Source organism: Haliotis rufescens, unplaced genomic scaffold (assembly GCF_023055435.1).
Source record: "Haliotis rufescens isolate VD_foot unplaced genomic scaffold, xgHalRufe1.0.p SCAF_10, whole genome shotgun sequence".
Classification (NCBI taxonomy): domain Eukaryota; kingdom Metazoa; phylum Mollusca; class Gastropoda; order Lepetellida; family Haliotidae; genus Haliotis; species Haliotis rufescens.
The window spans coordinates 30,000,059-30,021,106 of NW_025963780.1; the positions used below are offsets into that span (position 1 = coordinate 30,000,059).

At 41.0% G+C, this 21,048-nt stretch overlaps 1 protein-coding gene across 1 annotated transcript in view; it reads left to right on the forward strand.

Moving 5' to 3' along the window:
* Window positions 1-263: 263 nt before the first annotated feature.
* The window catches only part of LOC124135061 (neuronal acetylcholine receptor subunit alpha-10-like), a 111,501-nt gene continuing 90,716 nt past the window's right edge, over window positions 264-21,048 (forward strand). Inside the window, exon 1 of the mRNA XM_046500239.2 lies at window positions 264-1,396. Coding sequence (XP_046356195.2) covers window positions 1,348-1,396 — 49 coding nt within the window. The 5' untranslated portion in view covers window positions 264-1,347. The remainder of the gene's footprint in view (window positions 1,397-21,048) is intronic.

Sequence of the window (21,048 nt, forward strand, 5' to 3'; positions counted from 1 at the left end):
TTCACCAAACCCTCCCAGGTGAACGTTGCAGTTAAAAAACAATGATGAAATGAAAGAGACACAAATAACCTATGCCTTAACACAAATACCATAACCATTTTAATATTCGACCTAAATTGGGACGAATAACCAATACGTCGATCGACACAGCTCGCAACGTATGTATACGTGTTAGTGAAACACGCCTGTTAGTTCATTTATTGACACAACTATGTTTGCAGGAGGGCGTGGAAGAGGTAAAGTGTGCGGCGATGTACCATTGTATTCCTACGCGGTACTGCGTGACTAACAACTGCTCCACCATATGGTCAAAGGGATCAGGCAGATGCGATTGAAGTAATGCAGAAGGAGAGATCTCGACCCTAACATGATCCCTGCGCCAGAGGCTGATTGAAACACAACGTCAACAGGGCGAGGCTGATAATCTCTAGGCTTGTATATGAAGCTGGCTCAATAAAGGATGCTTCGCTACGGTTCGTTAAAAGTAACTTCTCAATGGGTTTGGACTTGTTCATCCGAGATCGCCGTTTGAGGGGAGTTGTGTATCAACAGTCGCGAGGAAAGTACCCTCAGACAGAGTTTGTGCGTTTCAGGAGTCGTGAAGTTTCGACGAGCGTTACTTTTGATTTGCCTGTGATGGCTTTTGACGATCGGATCATTGGAGAATGCCTCTTGGTTTGACGGGCTATTGATTCCCTCTTCTACAGTGTTGTGATGCACCGTGTCTACACACTCGACACATAGGAAACTATTTGACAATCTGATTTGTTTCTAAAGTGGGAAATACAGCCTACTTATAGGACTGGCAAATGTTTGTGAAGTTTGATAAACCCCGAAACACAATCAAGACGAGATCTGGTGTGTCCAGATTGTTCCAGTGAAGTATTCTGGACTGCTGTCGGCGACCTCAACATTACCTACATAGTGAGGATTCTAAAGAACACGGAGACAATGCGGATCATCAAAAGTAGAGAATGTGTCGGACAAATAATTGTTTGAGGAAAATATTTGCATCCTCGGATAATACACGTGTGTTGACCATTATCAATTCTAAATATCACACTGTCTGATATATACTAGACGCGATAGAAAATCGCAGTCCTCGTTTCGGAAATAATCAGTGAAACTAATTCTCAGAAGACGCCTGGAAGTATTTTTCAGTGAATATATTTTGGATCCTTGATCTTTCCCTAATAGGATTAATATCCCTTATTTTACTCTGGTTGTTTGTTTTACCTGTGATTGAAATCTGGACATTTTCCAATATTCCTTGTCGTCTGCTCAGCCGTCTGTTCACTGCGTGATGTAATTGATGATGTCCTTGTGTGCACTGCGCATCCATACATCATGGACTACTGGTCGGTTTGGTGGAAGATTTTAGCCGTCTGCTGCTCAGGTAAGAACAGTTAATTACTACCTTTGTGTGTTAATGGTTTCTTGACGACAAACTGTAAAATGGCCATTCGTACGGAAATCAGTTGTCGCTGTGGTATTGATGAACGTCAATGCCAGTTTGATCACTGGTCACTTCTAGACTGGTGGATCTTTTTAGATTTATTCACATCAATTGATTTCAAATCAACGTTAATGAAATGATCTCATGTGTCATTTTACGTTTTCTTCCAACTGGTTTTAATCATTTAAAAACGAAAGCAAAGGGTGGCATGTATTGAAACGTGTTTGTGCGGATTTGGTATCAGTGGAGTGAGCCTCTATGCGGTGTATCAATATATATCACGTGAAATATCTAGCCAAGTAAGCTTATGATTAATTACCGCTCCCACCTGGCTAAGTAGCTATAGGCCGCTACATACATATAGTCACGAAACGCACGTGTAGCGTTAGAACAAGGCGTTGAAGTAGCAGTTTCCATTACATACTTGAAATTATGCATAGAGAGATCAGGCGGGGAGGGGTCCAGAGAGAGGATCATAATATTTTGAACCCCTCGCTTTCAAAATTGCTGGTTCCGCACTTTATAAACGCCCGTTTTGTTCGAAGCACAGGTGTGCTCATGATAATGAGAAACATGCATATAGATATTTTAAAAAATCCACGGGGGTGTTTTTGTCATATTAATGCTTCATATTAGATTGCGTGGGTGCGTTTGATAGCTGTTTATCGTGACCACCTGGTTTCCTTATCAAAGTCGTATATTGTTGATAGATTTGTCTTTTCCTCTTTTGTTGCAAGTTTTACCTGCCTTGAAAAAACCCCTAATGTATTCATACTGCTGGAACACTGACTCACGCAGTATCTGCGATTGATTTCAGATGTAGCTCACCTTATCAGGTGTATTGGAAATTGACGATCACTGGGTGGTTAGATACACTACTCTTGATGTAACGTAAAGATAACAGCTTGTCCTATTGTATTGTTGTATTGGACTTATAATACGACAGTCATATTCCTTAGGGGCGACGGGTAGCCTGGTGGTTAAAGCGTTTGCCCGTCATGCCAAATACATGGATTCGATTCCCCACATGGGTGCTAATCTTTAGTGTCTCCCACCGTGGTATTGCTGGAATACTGTCAAAGCGGCGTAAAACCTTACTCATTCAACCACGTAGATCACGTAATCTAGTTCCTGTTAGTCGTTTTTTTCAGTATGTCTATTTGAGGAATACATGAAGTATATTCTTAGAACGGAGCCCGTGTCAGCGGGTATCTCATTATCAGCTACTTGAAAGAAATGGGATCTGTATAATAAATTTTAAATATCATGTGAATAATTAAATGATTGTTTTTAAAATTTGGTGTGATGCGATTATCAACTGACATTATTGAAGGCTCTGTCCAGGGGTGAAAGTATTGTATATTTATTGTCCCCCTGTGTGACACGTAATGCTATTATAGTCGATGCAACCATCATCAACCAGTGTTTTTAAGCCAACTCACTGCTGAGTATTTTTTAATATTGGCTAGTATTGTGCGCAACCACCAGCAGCTGAAGTGATGACGTAAATCCTGCTCGGGTATCGTGCAGGAAGCCGAAGTACTGTAAGTCCCCATGATCCCCAGCGAGGTGGCCTAGCTTTGGTTACTGGTGACCTGTAGCCCATGTTTTAAAACTGTATACATGATATTGTTCTGCTCAAATATGTTTCATAAATTGTTTTTAAATATAGTATGCTCAAATATGTTCCATAAATTGTTTTTAAATATAACGTTGCATGAATGACTCAATTGTGAATATATTAACTTGGTCTCGTCCCTATATGGCTGAAATAATGCCGATGCGACGTTAAATTATAACTCACTCACTCACTCACTTAAGAACGGCGATAGTGGTAGCGCTATGATCGCTCTGTGGAATAGGACCCTGGGAGTTCATAGCGATCGTAGAGCTGAGCAACTCGCATACATACATTTACGATTGTCTCAGATGTTTTGTGGAACAGGATCTTGTTTCGAACTTCCGGATAGTTACAAGGTGTGTACGTATACACGGCCGGATTATGGACCAGACAAATAATGTCTTTGTAGGAAACACTGTCTAACAACATACATTTTGTTTCTCGAAAGCAAAAATGTTTTACCACTATTAAAGGACATCCAGTTTATATTTGTAACTTTTCAGTTGTAAAACCTAAGGCAAATTATAAGACCAGTATTTTCTGGAACATAGAAGTGGTTTACTTTCAGGGTTTTATTTCAGGTAGGAGTGGGAAGTAAAGTGAAAGGAAAGTCGCATGTACCTGTATATACACCTTGAAAAAGATTACATGCCGCTTACTTTATAGCTTCATATAATAAAGCTATTTGTTAATCGATATTCTGTATCAATTTTCAGTCGACTATATAGCTTAATATGAAATAGCCATTTGTTTATAGATATTCTGTATTAATTTTCAGTCGAAACCTTTTTAGCAAGTGACTTGAATTACAGAAGGTGGGGTGAGGTGAAATGGGGTTCAACGTCGCGTCCAAGATTATTGCACCTACATAGCGACGTGCATGCGCGTGTGTGGCTGCTTATACTAGTCCGGACTGATGCCGATTTATAGTGCTAGCACAGTGAATACCCCACTCAGACACAGTATACTGACTAAGAGCCGACCAGTCCTTGCTTTAGCACCTTAATGCCGAGCGCCAGACAGGGTAACAACAAGTACCATCTTTTGGTATGACGCGGCCGGGTATCGAACCCGGACTTTCTGCTCTCTGGGCGGACGCCCTACCACTAGACCACGGAGGCGGCCTTGAAATACAGAAGCACGGTTTTCTAATGACATGTGTTTAACTGGGCTCTGGTTATAGTGATACGTGCTTGACTACCTTCCACGCGTGAAGATCCGGGGTAGAAATGATCTTCAGCAACCCGTGCTTGTCGTTAGAGGCGACTATGCTTGTCGTTAGAGGCAGGCTCGCTGACTTGGGTCATCCATGTCATCGTATCCACTTGTATGAAGTGATGCTCACACTCACTGCATTGTCTGGTCCAGACTCGATTATTTACAGACCGCCATCACTTACCTGGAATATTGCCGAGTGCGGCGTTAAAGAAAAAACTTTAATTTCTCCCTCTGTGTCAGCACAACTCAGTACCCGTGACCATTTGGAGAAGGTATAGTGTTCTTGTCCTTACCTTTCAGCCCGTGAAGGCTCGTGAGATCCCGAAGAACATGTAATTAACTTGTGACCAAAATATGACAGCACCGGAACTCATTGACGATGACGAGGATCAGACGTATGACAATGAAAAAATATCTATGACAGTTATCTGAAAAATGACGGACAACCAGCGTTTGTTAGCTTCTCATGCACTGAGTTTGGACTCGAGACACTCAAGTAGTGATAGATGGTTGACATGTGTCACTATTACTTGCAAAGACTCCACGGTGACATTTCCTTCAGAATATAAATGTAGCAACTCTAATTCTGGTATAATATTCCTCTCTGTATATTTTGCGTGTCCTTAAATTCATCGTATGCTCATAGAAACACTAATTACCTTACGCATAGATCTATATTTAGGTTTCAAATGAGATATTGCAGGAAATCATTGAGATTAGAATAGCTCAGATTTCACATCTGAGAGTAAAAGTCATCTTATCCTTTGCTGTTAATTTCCATTACGTGTAACCATTTCCTTACAAGAGGAGGGGCACGGGTGGCCCAGTCGTCTAAGGCGTCGCGATTCGCTGTGCAGAGTTGCGTCCCTTTGGCATGCCAGAAACCTATGATTGTGGGTTTGAATTCCGGTCCGCCCCGATTATGTTTCTAGGTTTGTCAGCACCATACCCATGCTCGTGGGTTTCACCGAAGTAGTTAACGTCTGAGACCTGCATCACTTCGGGTTTTCCTCCCACATTAAGCTGACACGCCGCGATATAACTCCAATACTGTTAAAACCGGCGTTAAACCCAACTCACTCACCTACTCTTTACAAGATGCCTGGTAGTATGTATTATTCGTGACATTAACTGGAAAATGTTTTCTTAAGATAAGATATACTTGTATATTATTCCAATGGTAATGTGTCTTGCAACATAATAATCTCAGAAGCGAAATAAGAGAAACATTTTTAATACATGTAATTATGCACTCGTGCAATTACGAAACCATTTTTCGTTCTGAAGTGTTTACATTTGCATAGGCACACGACACGTATCTGTAACATGTATAACAAGAACTAATGACGTTAAAGTTCGTGCCTCCCTTGGTTTGGAACAATAACCTGGAATGTCAGTTTTGTACAGAGTTGTAACGCTTACGCCACATCTCTATGCTATGTCCCGATCCCTCAAATGTCAAATCGTAGCCATCAATAGAATGCACACAATGTCATGTGACATATAGTAAATGTTCAACATCAACGCCAGAGATTCACCAGTCTCGCTTATCCGCCGAAAGAGATTCAATTCGGCGTAGCAGGCAAAAACAGAAGTGAAAAGTACACGAAAGAATCACTGAAAATCAGTCATATCATGTTACAGTTTTAAAAAACCCAGCTTCTGCGAACTATAAAGTTACGAGGTCGACGCAGGGGAGGGAGTGGGGGTATGATAGGGTTTGTTTTGTTAAAGAAACCCCCTGGTAAGAATAATTATTCGACCCAATATTTCAACCCAAAAAACAAAACGTTCATTGGACATGCTGGATGTTTTAAAACATAGAATGTGTTTCGAGTAAACATATTATTTGTCTCCTTTCAGAAGAAATATTTGTAAGTCCTGAAGCGCTGGATGAAAAATATTCAGCCTCAAACAGAAATCTCTCCCTCCCCCCAACCAGCCAAGCCCCTCCCCTATAATATCACATGGATGGTCCCTCAAAGGAGTTCGAGCAAGCAAGGGATCAGTCACTTAGTTACAGATTCAGCTTATCTGCCGATCGCATGCCAACATCGGAATTCAATTAAAATCCTCTTTCAATTAACTTTTTTCTTTTTTGTCATTTTAATGCTGGGGAATAATGCCACATGCACATGCTATTCCCCAACACTCTGGTCCTGTTCGTCAACACCCTAGGTCTGTATCACTGTTATCGGCTGTGACAATCTAAATAATGTGCGATCTTGTATTAGATCGTTACTAATCCATGAAGACGTGTAATAAATAAGTTAGTGTAATGCACAAACATAGAAACTCTCCACCTAGTTAAAGTGAATAATTTAAGTCATCGTAGCTACGCAATCACAGTTCCTACCGTGAACAACGCTGAAACGTCATATTACATTGTTTTATGCATAAATCATACCGAAAAAATTCACTTTTTCTCCCTTCTTCGAAAATCTTGTGCAAGTCTTACAATTCACAAATAACCTCCTAATGACAAAGTTTAGAGTGGCAGTCTTTCTGGAGAGATGATGATAATAATATGACGCATTAACGTCATGTTTTATTAGAATCCGCGTCCATCTTGGATACTCCGAGGCACTGATAGATGTGTATGCTACGTTTCTCTGAGGCACTGTAGATATGTATGTTGCGATACTCCGAGGCACTGATAGATGTGTATGTTGCGATACTCCGAGGCACTGATAGATGTGTATGCTACGTTTCTCTGTGTCACTGTAGATATATACATGTATGTTGCGATACTCCGAGGCACTGATAGATGTGTATGTTGCGATACTCCGAGGCACTGATAGATATGTATGTTGCGATACTCCGAGGCACTGATAGATGTGTATGTTGCGATACTCCGAGGGACTGATAGATGTGTATGTTGCGATACTCCGAGGCACTGATAGATGTGTATGTTGCGATACTCCGAGGCACTGATAGATATGTATGTTGCGATACTCCGAGGCACTGATAGATGCGTATGTTGCGATACTCCGAGGCACTGATAGATATGTATGTTGCGATACTCCGAGGCACTGATAGATGTGTATGCTACGTTTCTCTGAGTCACTGTAGATATGTATGTTGCGATACTCCGAGGCACTGATAGATGTGTATGTTGCGATACTCCGAGGCACTGATAGATGTGTATGCTACGTTTCTCTGAGGCACTGCCACCAGATTAGTATCCCATGTTTCTCCGAGGCACTGATAGATATGTATGCTACGTTACTCCGAGGCACTGCCAAATTAGCATGTTACGTTACTCTTAGGCACTACTAGATATGTATGCTTTGTTACTATGAGACACTGCCACCAGATTAGTATACCATGTTTCTCCGAGGCATTACTAGATATGTATACGGCGATAATCTGAGGCACTGATAGATATGTTTGCAGTGTTACTGTGAGGCACTGCATGTATATTGCGTTACCTTGGAAAGTAAAAGTTCAACAATAGACCAGATATTCAGAAATTGGAAAGGGGGCAAAGTTTCTCAACTGCTTTTTCTAATGTGAGATGACTAAGGTGGATCAAAAGCATACTTTCTTGTTGACACGGTCAGATTCCGAAAGGGAACACTACATATTTTTGTAAGTGCATATTTGAAAAATGTGTTTCTTTCTCTGTGTGAGCTGAACATTTGACAACACATTTTACTTTTTTGTATTAAAAGTAACTGATTGAATATCAGTATAATGCCACGGGGAAAGCAAATTAAATCTTGTATTTATGGTTCGAGGATGTAATGCGCTTATTACATCCAGTGATGTTTGACAGGTATAATAATTTCAATGTTCGTGATTCTCAGTCACATCATAAACATGTAATTGCCTCCATTATATTCCGAACAGTGGATCAATGCCAAACTATAGAAGCGCACAACGCTTACAGTGACGCCCCAACTTCAATTGCTCAGTTTGAACGATGCTTTTCTCAACGGGGCAGTTGTGTAAGCTGATTCAGCATGGACCCTAGCTGTATGTGAATACCACATTATCTTCCTCCACTGCCAGTGATTGAAACTGAATGCCAGTACTGTTGATAGTTACATTGCTATATGCTATCTTGATACAAGCTATTGTCTGTTTTGATGAAAACTTGGATAAGCATTTATGAATATTTTCTATGGGTAAGCCCACATCTGCAGTTCTGGTAGGGTGAATATGCATATGTTTGCAGTATGATTGAATTGTTTTGTTATAACAGCTGTTTCTGGCCTTAACATTTCACAGATTATTTTGAGTGACACCTAGCGTTTATATTGAAGTAATAGCCGGAACATTTTATGTTCGGTATATATATATATATATATATATATATATATATATATATATATATATATATATATATATGCTTTATGAAATATATTTATTTTTAGTGAGTGGGTTAGTTTAACGACGCGATGAACTGTCTTTCAGTTAAATGTGGGGGAACTTCCGAAGTGGTGCAGGCTTTAGAATGTTACCCCTTACATGGAAGGGGTATGGGGGCGGTGGGATTGCCTAGTGGTTAAAGTGTTCGCTCGTCACGCCGAATACCCGGGTTTGATTCCCCACATTGGTATGGGTGTGAAGCCAATTTCTGGTGTCCACTGTCGTGATATTGCTGGAATATTATTAGAAGCAGCGTAAAACCAGACTCACTCACACAAACACACACACTGGTAGGGATATGGTGCTGAACATATATAGAATAATTAATAATAATTAATTATTTGTGCCACAATCAACTGTACATGCAACTGTACTCAGCCAATTGTGCGGTGCCTTCGAAGTCTGGGAAATGCGTGTCGCTTGTTATCTAAAACCTACCCATTTCCAGGGCATAGATGTTTGTTTGTTTGTTGCATGACATCGCGTGCATCGATCCACGTAATTGGTTTGTGTGTTTCTTGTTTAACGCCACACTCAGCAATATTCCAGCTAGATGACGGCGGTCTGTAAATAATCGAGTCTGGACCAGACAATCCAGCGATTGAGACCATGAACATCGAACCACGCAATAGAGATACGATGACATGCATCAACCAAGTCAGCGAGCCTGACCAACCGATCCCGTTAGTCGCCTCTTACGACAAGCATAGTCGCTTTTTACGGCAAGCATGGGTTGTTGAAGACCTATTCCATCCCGGATCTTCACGGGTCGTAGAGTGAGTGAGTGAGTATGGTTTTACGCCGCTTTTAGCAATATTCCAGTAATATCACGGCGGGGGGGGGGGGGGGACACCAGAAATTGGCTTCACCCCTTGAACCTTGAACAGACCCGGGATCGATCCCGGCTCTTCGGCGTGACGAGCGAAGGCTTTAACCACTAGGCTACCCGACCGCCCCTCACGGGTCGTAGAAGCGTCTAGCAGATGACATCAGGTAAATGTCACGACCGAAGTCCTTTTGGTTGACATTAGACATTTACAATACGATGTTTACAAAGTCTGGTATGAAGAGTCTGTAACAGCGTCAACAAGGAACGATACTTGCCATTACCAGACGAGAATTTTTATTACCGCTGCTTACTTTCAAAACTGCATTTTAAAGAGAAATAAATTCCTTCAATGCTACGTTGTGAGTGGAGCAGGACTTTTTATGTTTAAGCCCTCGGAGATACCATGCCACAGTTTAACATGGGCACCCCACTCAGATTATACTGACTTCGAACCGAGCAGTTTTGGCTATTATCATTAAAGCCGAGCGGAAAATGGTAAGAACACGTGCCATCTTTAAATGTATTTCGTTATGACGCGGCCGGGGATCGAACCGCCAACTTTCCACTGGGCCACGGGGCGGAGACGAACCAAGAAACATAATTTGATATTCGAACCCACGAACGTAGACTTCAGGACACGCACTGGAGACGCTACTCTGTAAAGCGCCTTTGACTTCAAGACCACCCATGACTCCCGCACCCCCATCACCTCCAGACACACATGCACGCATGCCACCATCAACATAACACAATGACTCCAGGTGTTCCATTTCCAGCGGGTATCACCTACCGCAGCGTTCAAGGATTCGTATTAATATCATCACATGCAGTCTCGAAATAAGAATTCACCTATTTTAGACATACAATAAAGTCGCCTTTGACTAAAAAAACCCCAAAAGTCATATTTTGAATAATTTACAGAAATACGTGTTGATATAAATTTTCAGTCACATTAACGATTTGTTACCTTATGCATTTTATTGCTTTACAGATATTCTATAAATATGGAAACATAAATTGTCAAAGCCAGAGAATAAGCTATTGTGTGTAAAAGGTATAATAGCGATGAAAATTACATGAATGGGCCACTGAAAATCCGCGATGACACCAGGTGTTAGGGAGAAAGGATAAGCATGTGTTGTCCAACCGGTAGCACCACTCCCAATTTGCATAAAAAGTGAGTGTTCGTTATCTGACGCCGCACAGCCTCACTCCAGTCATGAGGCGTCCAAAACACTCTTCAAATTGAGTCTATTACCAGATTTCTTATCGTACAATGGAACCTTATACGTATACAATTACATACAATAAACGACTTCAGGGAGACCTTTTTAAGACAAGGCAGTCTGGGGTAATCTGTAATACCCCTTATTGTATTTGAATAGGAAGCGGACAACAAATACGATATTTCGAGATACAATCTAATCAATTCAATCAACCATCAATCCTGTCCGATATCCACCGAAGATCTGCCCGTGGCTATAACAGGCTGTACATAATCGGGTGGTGGTAATATTAGATGAATTCTTATTGAAACATACAGGCGTTTCTGTTGAGATGGACCTGGGCCCACATGCACAAAGCGATCTTAGCGCTAAGATGATCTTAACTGCCATACTTTAGCATAGGCTTACAATAGTCTTAGCGCTAAGATCGCTTTGTGCAAGTGGACCCAGTACTGAAGAGAACCTCCAGAGGTTTGCGCGCCATGAATGGAACAAAACACTGAAAAAGCATTACTCACTTGAGGCCGACCACAATCACACCGCGTGCTCTCTCCACTATGGCTGCGGAAGCAGTTCGTGTTGTTCTAACATCACATCTGATATTTCCTACGAGGTGTTACGTTGAACCCCTTGAACCTTAAACAGACCCGGGATCGATCGCGGGTCTTCGGCGTGACGAGCGAACGCTTTAAGCACTAGGCTACCCGACCGCTCCTCACGGGTCGTAGAAGCGTCTAGCAGATGACATCAGGTAAATGTCACGACCGAAGTCATTTTGGTTGACATTAGACATTTACAATACGATGTTAACAAAGTCTGGTATGAAGATTCTGTAACAGCGTCAACAAGGAACGATACTTGCCATTACCAGAGGAGAATTTTTATTACCGTTGCTTACTTTCAAAACTGCATTGTAAAGAGAAATAAATTCCTAAGATGCACAAAGCGATCTTAGCGCTAAGATGATCTTAACTCCCATACTTTAGCATAGGCTTACAATAGTCTTAGAGCTAATATCGCTTTGTGCAAGTGGACCAGTACTGAAGAGAACCTCCAGAGGTTTGCGCGCCATGAATGGAACAAAACACTAAAAAAGCATTACTCACTTGAGGCCGACCACAATCACACCGCGTGCTCTCTCCACCAGGGCTGCGGAAGCAGTTCGTGTTGTTCTAACATCAAATCTGATATTTCCTACGAGGTGTTACGTTGAAAACGTGTTCAAAGGCATTGGTGACGAGAAGATGGAGCTATTATGTAGGGCTTCTTGTTTGATTTGAAAGGTTTAGTGTTCGTGAAATCTTGTAATCTTAAGCTGAACAAGTGATTGAATTCAAACTAAGTGATCATCTGCCGAGTCACGACACACATGCATGGTTTGCTGCGTTGCTATGGATACAGCATACATGATGTAAACTCCACTACCACCGCCGAGACTCGTTATACTGCCACCAGTGAGTGAGTGAGTGAGTATGGTTTTACGCCTCTTTTTAGCCATAGTCCAGCAATATCACGGCGGGGGACACCAGCAATGTTCTTCACACATTGTACCCATGTCGGGCATCGAACCCGGGTCTTCGGAGAGAAGAGCGAACGCTTTAACCACAAGGCCACCCAACCGCCCCTATACGGCTAAACACATGGTGGTCATAGAAACATAAGTGACTCTATAGTTGACAATAACAAGCTTCCGTTATTCAAAATTGGATGACAATATCGTGAACAACCAACTGCCAATTGGGATCACAATTTGTATTTATAATTTGAATTGATCATGATCCTTTAAACTTAAATAACATCATTCTCAGATAAAAATCAGTTTCTGAAAATGTCCCACATTATTTCAAATTCCAGGAACCACAAACAGTTTCAGTTTCCTATACGAACACCATTACATCCAAGTTGTTCAATTATAGGAACGCGTTGCAAAACGTCGACTGCCAAGACTCATGATACTTCTACCAACCTGTCGGTCATATAATCACAAGTGTCTTCTCCATTTTAGAAATAACAACCTTCGTTTTTTATTCAAATATGATAAAAAATATCGTGAACATACTCCTACTATTTGGGATCGCGCGTGGGTTAGGTCAGTGCTTGATGTTGTGATTGGTAGATTGCACACACTGAAAAAGAGGGAAAAGAATATTCTACCTGTTCTGTCCCATCAAGCTTGCATCCAGCGTCTGGCTGCCCCACATGAAACGTTCGTAGTTGTCCCCGATGGTAAGGCCTCAACTAGAATAGGCATTACCCGTACGCATTACTACATTGATTGATGGATCAAAGAACTTGGTGCAAGTGACATATCACATGATGCCACATGTTAGGTACGTGTCGTAACTTATGATGAAATCTGCCACAACAACGCATTAGTGATCGCAACTTGGCTTGACTCTACCATCTGAAGATATGTCCATTCCTGCTTTGTACTTGATTCCAAGCTCCATAACAATCCGTACAAGGAGAGAAATATTTCCGGGCCCAGCAAATGTACCACCAAATGCCTGTCTCAAAGACTTACCATAACCCTTTATACAACCAAGGAAGATTTTCTGTAGATTCACAAAAAGTAATGAGACAAGTTGAATTAAGATCATGTGGATTCTCGGTAGCTCAAAGGATTTGCATGAATTTTTCCAACCAAATAAAGTTCAATTCAGATTTGGATTATCCATGGTACACATCCATCTCTACACTTCATTGTCACATGGGGCATTTTGTTACTAAACGTGGTGATCATGGATATAGTTACATCTCTATTTGCAACGGTTCAGGACAATTTGTCAGAAATGAAAGCAATTGTCATTTAAATTTTACTGACAAAAAACGTGAAATGCTAATGTTACTCATTGATACGTCTATGTTAAAGTTGGGTGTAAGACATTCATTAGGTATGAAGTACGTACATGCGCCACTCCTTTCGGATCTATTCCTCTATGCATATGAATCTATCTTCACGGGGAAATATTTAAATTATTTTTCTCTTAAGCTTAAGGCCTTTTATTGATGCGATATGGTTCAACAATGGTCAATTTAAACTGATTTACCCCCCGGAACTAGAAATAGAAAGGACCAGTGTAACCAACCCATTTCTTTTAATTTTAAATCATGTATAGAGAGTGACAAAAGACTGTATATGTTATAAATTATGAATATGGAAAGGGTTTTAATTTGTCATTTTTATGGTTGTTCAGTTTCTGACTGATTTGTCCTCATGTCATTTCCACATCGGTGGTCACAATGATGTTGACTTGCCTTTGCATGTCTTTTTGACGCGTGCGGCACCTTTTGCGAACAACTGTTGTCATCACTATTGGATAGTGATTCATAGACACATGATATGGTAATGTCGGAATTGTACAATGGACTCTGCTCTGTGCGGAGATTCCTGATGATAATGTTCCTAAATGTGTCGCTTGTATTGAAACGGGACATTAAGCATGAAACATACACAAGGTTCACATAAAAGCAAGTTAGGTTTATCATTCTTTTGTTGTGTTTTTGTTACGGTACAGTGTACATGTAAATATCGCCATTTTGGTGTACAAAACAATAGGTGTGGTGAGGTGAAATGGGATCTACGATAATTGCACTTATATGCCGACGTGTGTGTGTGTGTGTGTGTGTCTGTCTGTCTGTCTGTCTGTCTGTCTGTCTGTTTGTACTAGTCCGGACTGATGCCGATTTACAGTGCTAGCCAACTGATATACCATGCAGTTTTATATGAATACCCCACTCAGGCACAGTTTACTGACTCCGAGCCGACCAGTCCTTGTTTTAGCCCCTTAATGTCGAGCCCCAGACAGGGTAACAACAAGTACCACCGTATAACGTCTCTGGTATGACGCGGCCGGGGATCGAAACCGGACCTCCCGCGCAAAGCAATAAGACAACGTTAAGGTGAATAGGACCAAGGACGTCTTCTTCCAACTTATTACTACAGAATGCCTATTTTTCAGAACGCCTATTACTACACATCTGTTACGGTTCTTTGTGGCTTGGGTGACCTTGTTATCACTTACGCCTCAGTGGTTCCTCCGAGATACCGTAGAATACGCTCATCCATTGCTTACCCATTCCTATAATTTTCTGTGACCAAATATACATTGTCAGAACACGTATACATATGTAGGAATATCGCCACCCTCGTGGCATAAATCCATCAGGATACGTCCATATTTCATCATTTGTCAGGATCGATTAATCATGGATTCTGATAACTGAGAATCTAAATAACAATGAAGTTTCTCCTTTCCGGGCGAATTGCGGCACTTCGGACGACAGTGCCACTCACAACCTCATATCAAGTTGGAATTTGTCAGAAACATTATACATCACCGTGAGAACCTGGTGTTATTGGAGAATGAAGAATGCGTCAGTCACTGGACACACAATGTGCGTCAGTCACAGGACACACGATGAATCTTCTTACCATCCGTTCAACGATTCGTATAGCAGGAGAATTGCTGAGTGCACTTACTTATATTATTTATGAAAATATATGTGATCAGTTGCGGGTGCTACCTGTAGAGCAGGACATGCTTTCCCTTTTCGCGAACACCTGGTGTCATCACTGATTTTCAAAAAGCCCGAATTTTCAACACTATTTTGCCGTTTACGCCCACTGGAATCTGTTTCTGGAAGTAATCGAGAATGATTATTCTCTAGTCTGGACGGTTTAAATTACATTAGGTTCAAAACCAGGTTCCATTTTTTTAATCTCTAGTTAATTTGGTATGAAGCTTACTGAAGCTTACTGAAGCTTACAAAAACGCTATGTATTCTATAAGATTAAAAAAACAAATTTGAACTGAGTACTCATCTGTTGCTAATGATGATTCCTTCAACATTCTTGCCAAACTCAAAGGACACATATTCAGCTGAGTAGGTTCTGTGTGCTTTGACCATGTACTGCTGATTACAGTTGGCCCTGTGTGGAAACATCACGCTACATCTCACTAGATCTGTTAAGTTTCTGAGTTTGTTTAATTTCACTAATTCTCCAACAAACATATTTATTTTGTCATGTCATTATCGCTGTTTAATACTTGAATACACACTACGTGTACACATCAGAGCTCATTTCCAAAGATTATCAGTACATTTTTACTTAAAGTTTTACAATAACTGTGAAATAATACTGTGGCACACATGCAAGATTGTGTCGCAGTCTTTATCACCATTGATCTGCAGATCTTATAATAAAATATCATCGAGAATGTATTTACAACAAATTCTAAGCACTGTCAATTTGGTGTGTATTTTGGAGTTAATTTGCATTAATGTAATGGCACTAATTTATTTGATATTGACTATTATATATTATATTGTCCTTTCTGACAATATTTCCAAGGACTATACTTATCTATGAAGCACACACATCTTGCTGAAAGTCACAAGCAAGGGTATGGTGCTGACAAACTGAGTATTATAACCATGGATTCCTGCCGGACCACCAGGTGTTTCTTATCCGGCAATGTGACCTTTACATGAGGTGGTCCTTCTTGGTGATTTGGTTGACAGAGTGGCGTCACACACAAACGGAGTGACCCGTGAAGATACCGGGGTAGAATAGGTCTTCAGCAACCCCATACTTGCCGTAAAAGGCGACTATGCTTGTCGTAAAAGTCGACTAACGGGATCGGGTGGTCAGGCTCGCTGACTTGGTTGATGCATGTCATCGATCCCAATTGCGTGGATCGATGCTCATGATATCAATCACTGGATTGTCTGGTCCAGACTCGATTATTTACAGACCGCCGTCATATAGCTGGAATATTGCTGAGTGCGGCGTTAAACAACAAACCAACCAACCAACCACAAACGGTGTGCATCAATTCTCATGTTACTAATCACTGGCTTGCCTAGCCCAGAATCCATTGTCGTATTGGAGGAGGTATTCTGGGGTCTCCGTTAAGCAACAAAGAAACACATATGTTTTTTAATTGGGAACGAGGCGGGTACTACTGGTAGAGAGGACATGGTTTCACCTTTCGAGAACACCTAGATTCGTTACTGATTTGAATACATCCCGTCTTTTTTTCAATTCTTTTCGTTGTTAACACCTTGTTATTTGTTTGTGGTGGCTCTGTTGAAATTATTCTTAATCATTGTGAGAATGTATTAATAATGTAACGCTCATTTATTAAAATGTATGTTTTGGTTCTTTAATTTTCAATATTTGGAGCATTTGGGCAAGTGGGTATGACATACTGTCGTATATTATGAGCTACACAGGCCCTTATCTTCGCGATAAATCGTATTGCCACTTAAATGTTTATGTAAATGATTCCAATTTATCAGCTCGACATACACTCACTCTTAATAATTTCATTCAGCATACATCGTAATGGAACAGGAAGTTCGAGGTCCCAAAGTTCACTTCTATCTTTGCGATCGCTTGAAACAGCTGCAAGCAAATGGCTCTCGTGTTTACCTTATACACGTCCTTTGAAGTAGATAGGCTTATAATCAGCGATGCTCTGTATCATAAAGACAGATATAGAAAACAAAGGATGTTTTCTTTTGTGTTCTGTGTTTATATCCACTTATATTGACATATGGGGCTGATAGTGAACCTCTAGATTTACAGGTGTTACTAAGAAAGATTAAATCTTGACATATAACGTGTACTTGGTACATCGTATGTTGTTAACGCCTTGCATTCATGTCTGCTATCCACAAAGAAACAACAGGGGCACAAAAATCATCATGAAGTTATTCCAAGAGTCTTTAAAAGATACATCCTTGCTTTCTCTCTTTTGATTTCGTGTTAAGCATGGTCACGTGATCACAGCTGCGCAATCGTAGCTATGGGCTGCCCTGCATTTACGATATGGGAGCAGCAGATGCTGGGTAGTAAACGCGGGACGATGTCGAATATAGCATGTTCCCTGCTTTCTCCAATACTAAAGGCTATAAGAGGCCGTCGATTAGATTTTTGTGTGTTTGTTTGTTGTTTTACGCCGCACTCAGCAATATTCCAGCTAGATGACGGCGGTCAGGGCCAGATTGACATCATGAGCATCGATCCACGCAATTGGGATACTATGACATTCATCAACCATGTCAGCGAACCTGACCACCCGATCCCGTTAGTCGCCTCGTACTACAACCATTGTCGCCTTTTGCGGTAAGCATGGGTTGCTGAAGACCTATTCTATCCCGGATCTTCATGGTTTCCGTCGATTAGCAAAGTGGTTTACGTTTTCGTTAGTCACGCTGAATGCGGGGTTCGATTCCAATGTGGGTAGTATGCATGTATGTGTGTGATTGTCTTTGTTGGTGTTCCCGACATCTTATACTTAGAAGTGGCAAACATTCCAGCCACACATTAATTCACTCACTGATCACGAGGGCGTGCGTTTCTTTAAAGCCGATTTAAACAGGAAATCAGTTAAGTTTTATCACGGTGTTTGAGGAAAGACCAAGGCGATAGACCTCTTAGACGTTTACCATGTCGGTGAGACCACGGACCTAACTAACCGTTCAGGGTGAGACCCACAAAGAAGGGTATCGTGGTGGCAACCTAGAAGCATGAACAGAGAAATCTTGGATTCGAACCCAATCGCAGGATCCAGGCACACCTATGGGAGGAAACTCTACATGGCAAACTGCGGCGCCTCAGACGACGGAGCCTTCTATATCCCAACTGTAAGCTGCAATATTGACACGTTCAAATCCTATAGTATGACCCAGTATACCTGTTCCTGTTTAGAATGTCTTTGTTGTATACTCCCCAGGGAGTTGAGAATGATAACATTCGGGTCCACTGTTCGGGGAACATGTAAACCGTATTTGAACTAATAACAGTACGGGAATAAGTGCGGAATAATGATTACATTACATTACATTACATTACATTACATTACATTACATTACAAGTACCAAGTTGTCCGACGCCCCATTGTTCTCGGTGCCTTAGGGTTGCTACCTCCCAATCTGTTGACTGACATTGGGAGAGTACCCGGGTTTGCTGCCATGAATACAGCCCTTCTGACAATCTGGGTAATGCAGAAGGCTGCAGTGTTGGAAAGTCTTCACATTCTCCGAAACGTTCTGGGTGGGTTTGACAAGGCAGCGCTTCCTGGGAGAAGTCCCATTCGGTGTCTGGGCTGCGTATAGATGGGGCAAGGGCCCTGAGCTGATGATGAGCCTAACAAGCCTGACTGTGCCATGATCACCAAAACCTCCTTTAATTTGCTGCATTTTTATTCTAATCTGTAAATGATAATAATAATTATTATTATTATAATAATAATAATAATAATAATAATAATAATAATAATAATAATAAACATACCTAAAGCCCCGTATCCTTAACCAGAAGCCCGTATTTCTAATGTTTTGAAATGGTAGGTTCGTTGATTTATATAGCGTTCCCTTCTCACTGACTGTACATGTGAAGAGATCGCCCACACTTGAAATTATATATCGTCTATAATTCCGGCAGCGTTCATGTCAAAAGGCGCCTGTAGTTGAAGTAGATGTAACGGCGGGTGAAGACAACTTAAGATTAATTATAAGCCCCCTCATGCTGTCAGCTAGCGAGAGCCACATATGTTACTGCTTACCCGGATGTCTCGTTAATCCTCGCATTCGTCCGCCAAAAATGGCGGCATTCTGTAATTGATGTTAATTACCGGTAAACGTGGAAACGAAGGTATGAAAGGAAAACATATCTCTCACCCTCCTATGACTTAAGTCCAAGTACAAATGTACGCTTACAGTGTGTGAACATGTGCAGCATATTAAATAGAGTCGGAATGTTGAGAAAGATCTCAAAACTATATATGTGCTCTAATACTAATTAAAGTGAATGTAGGGGCGGTCGGGTAGCCTAGTGGTTAAAGCCTTCGCTCGTCATCCCGAAGACCCGGGTTCGATTCCCGACATGCGCACAATGTGTGAAGCCCATTTCTGGTGTCCCCCGCCGTGATATTGCTGGAATATTGCTAAAAGCGGCGTAAAACCATACTCACTCACTCACTAAGTGAATGTAAAACCCGCCCAACTCATTATTATCCAAATGCGTTCTTCCACCTATATCTGCGTCCTCCTCAAAGCCATATTGTATTTATATTTGTGTGTATTTGTGTACAGTGTATGTCTGCGTTTGTATTATGTGTTGTGTGTGTATTTGTGTGTTTGCGTGTTTGTATTTGTGTATATTTGCGTGTGGATGTATTTTTTGTGTATGTTTGCTTGTATGTATTGTGTGTATTTGAGTTTGTTGGCGCGTGTGTGTATTTGTGTATGTTTGCATGTGTGTGTGTGTAAATTGTGTGTATTGCGTATGTTTGAGTGTGTTTGTATTTGTGTGCGTCAGTGTGTGTGTATATTGTATGTTTGCGTGTGTATGGGTGTATTGTGTGTGCGCATGCGCGTATGTTTGTTTGAGAACTGACTTTCACTTCACAGTTACATTTAGTATGTGTGACTTCATGTTTACACTGACAGCCATATAACAACCAGCTGTGTCGCGGAATAAAATAGTTCCTCAAAACAAGAGGTGACATGAGCGTACGTAATCTCCACGTTCTCTACAGGGACAACTTTTGTAGTTTCTTTACAGCAAATGAATTCCAATAATATCCTTATCAGATGAGAAAGTCTTGTTCGGAACTACCTCTGTAAGTCAGTCACAATGACAGCGTGTCGGTAAACATTAACATCAAGGAACAAGTCTTCAAAATGGCCGACACGATAAACGTGACGGGAGAGATTTTCGAAGTTGTTAATGAACCTGTGGCTATCACAACTGTTAGTCATCACTGATCAACTGCCCGGTCATTGAAAGGTGATTGTAAAGATTTGTCCATCAGATACTAAGGCAAATTAATAGATTGTTGTAGACTGTCATTGTAATCTAGATACGGATCGAGTCGATACCACAATATGCTTTTCTCCGTTTTGTTTTCTGGGATGGGTTGAAGCGAGGATATCCTTGAACGGGCATGCAATAAAACTCTCTGACTTATACCAATGTAAGATTAAAGGGGCTAATTGTTGAGAAACAACGTTTTTATGTTTATTCGTGCTCGGGAATTCCCAGGGGTTTCACCTGGAATGTTTAAGTAATCTGTCAGTGTTTACGTCACAGTCTCGTGAAAAACGCATGTACGTCAAATGGAAAATACATACAGTAAAGTACGTTTATAACGAACACGCTTATAACGAACTGACGGATATAACGAACTGATTTTTTTGTCCCGACTATTTGCTATTGTTATACTGTATATATGCTTATAACGAAATACGGTTATAACAAACTAAAGTTAGTGGTCCCTTTGAGTTCGTTATAACCGTAGTTTACTGTGTA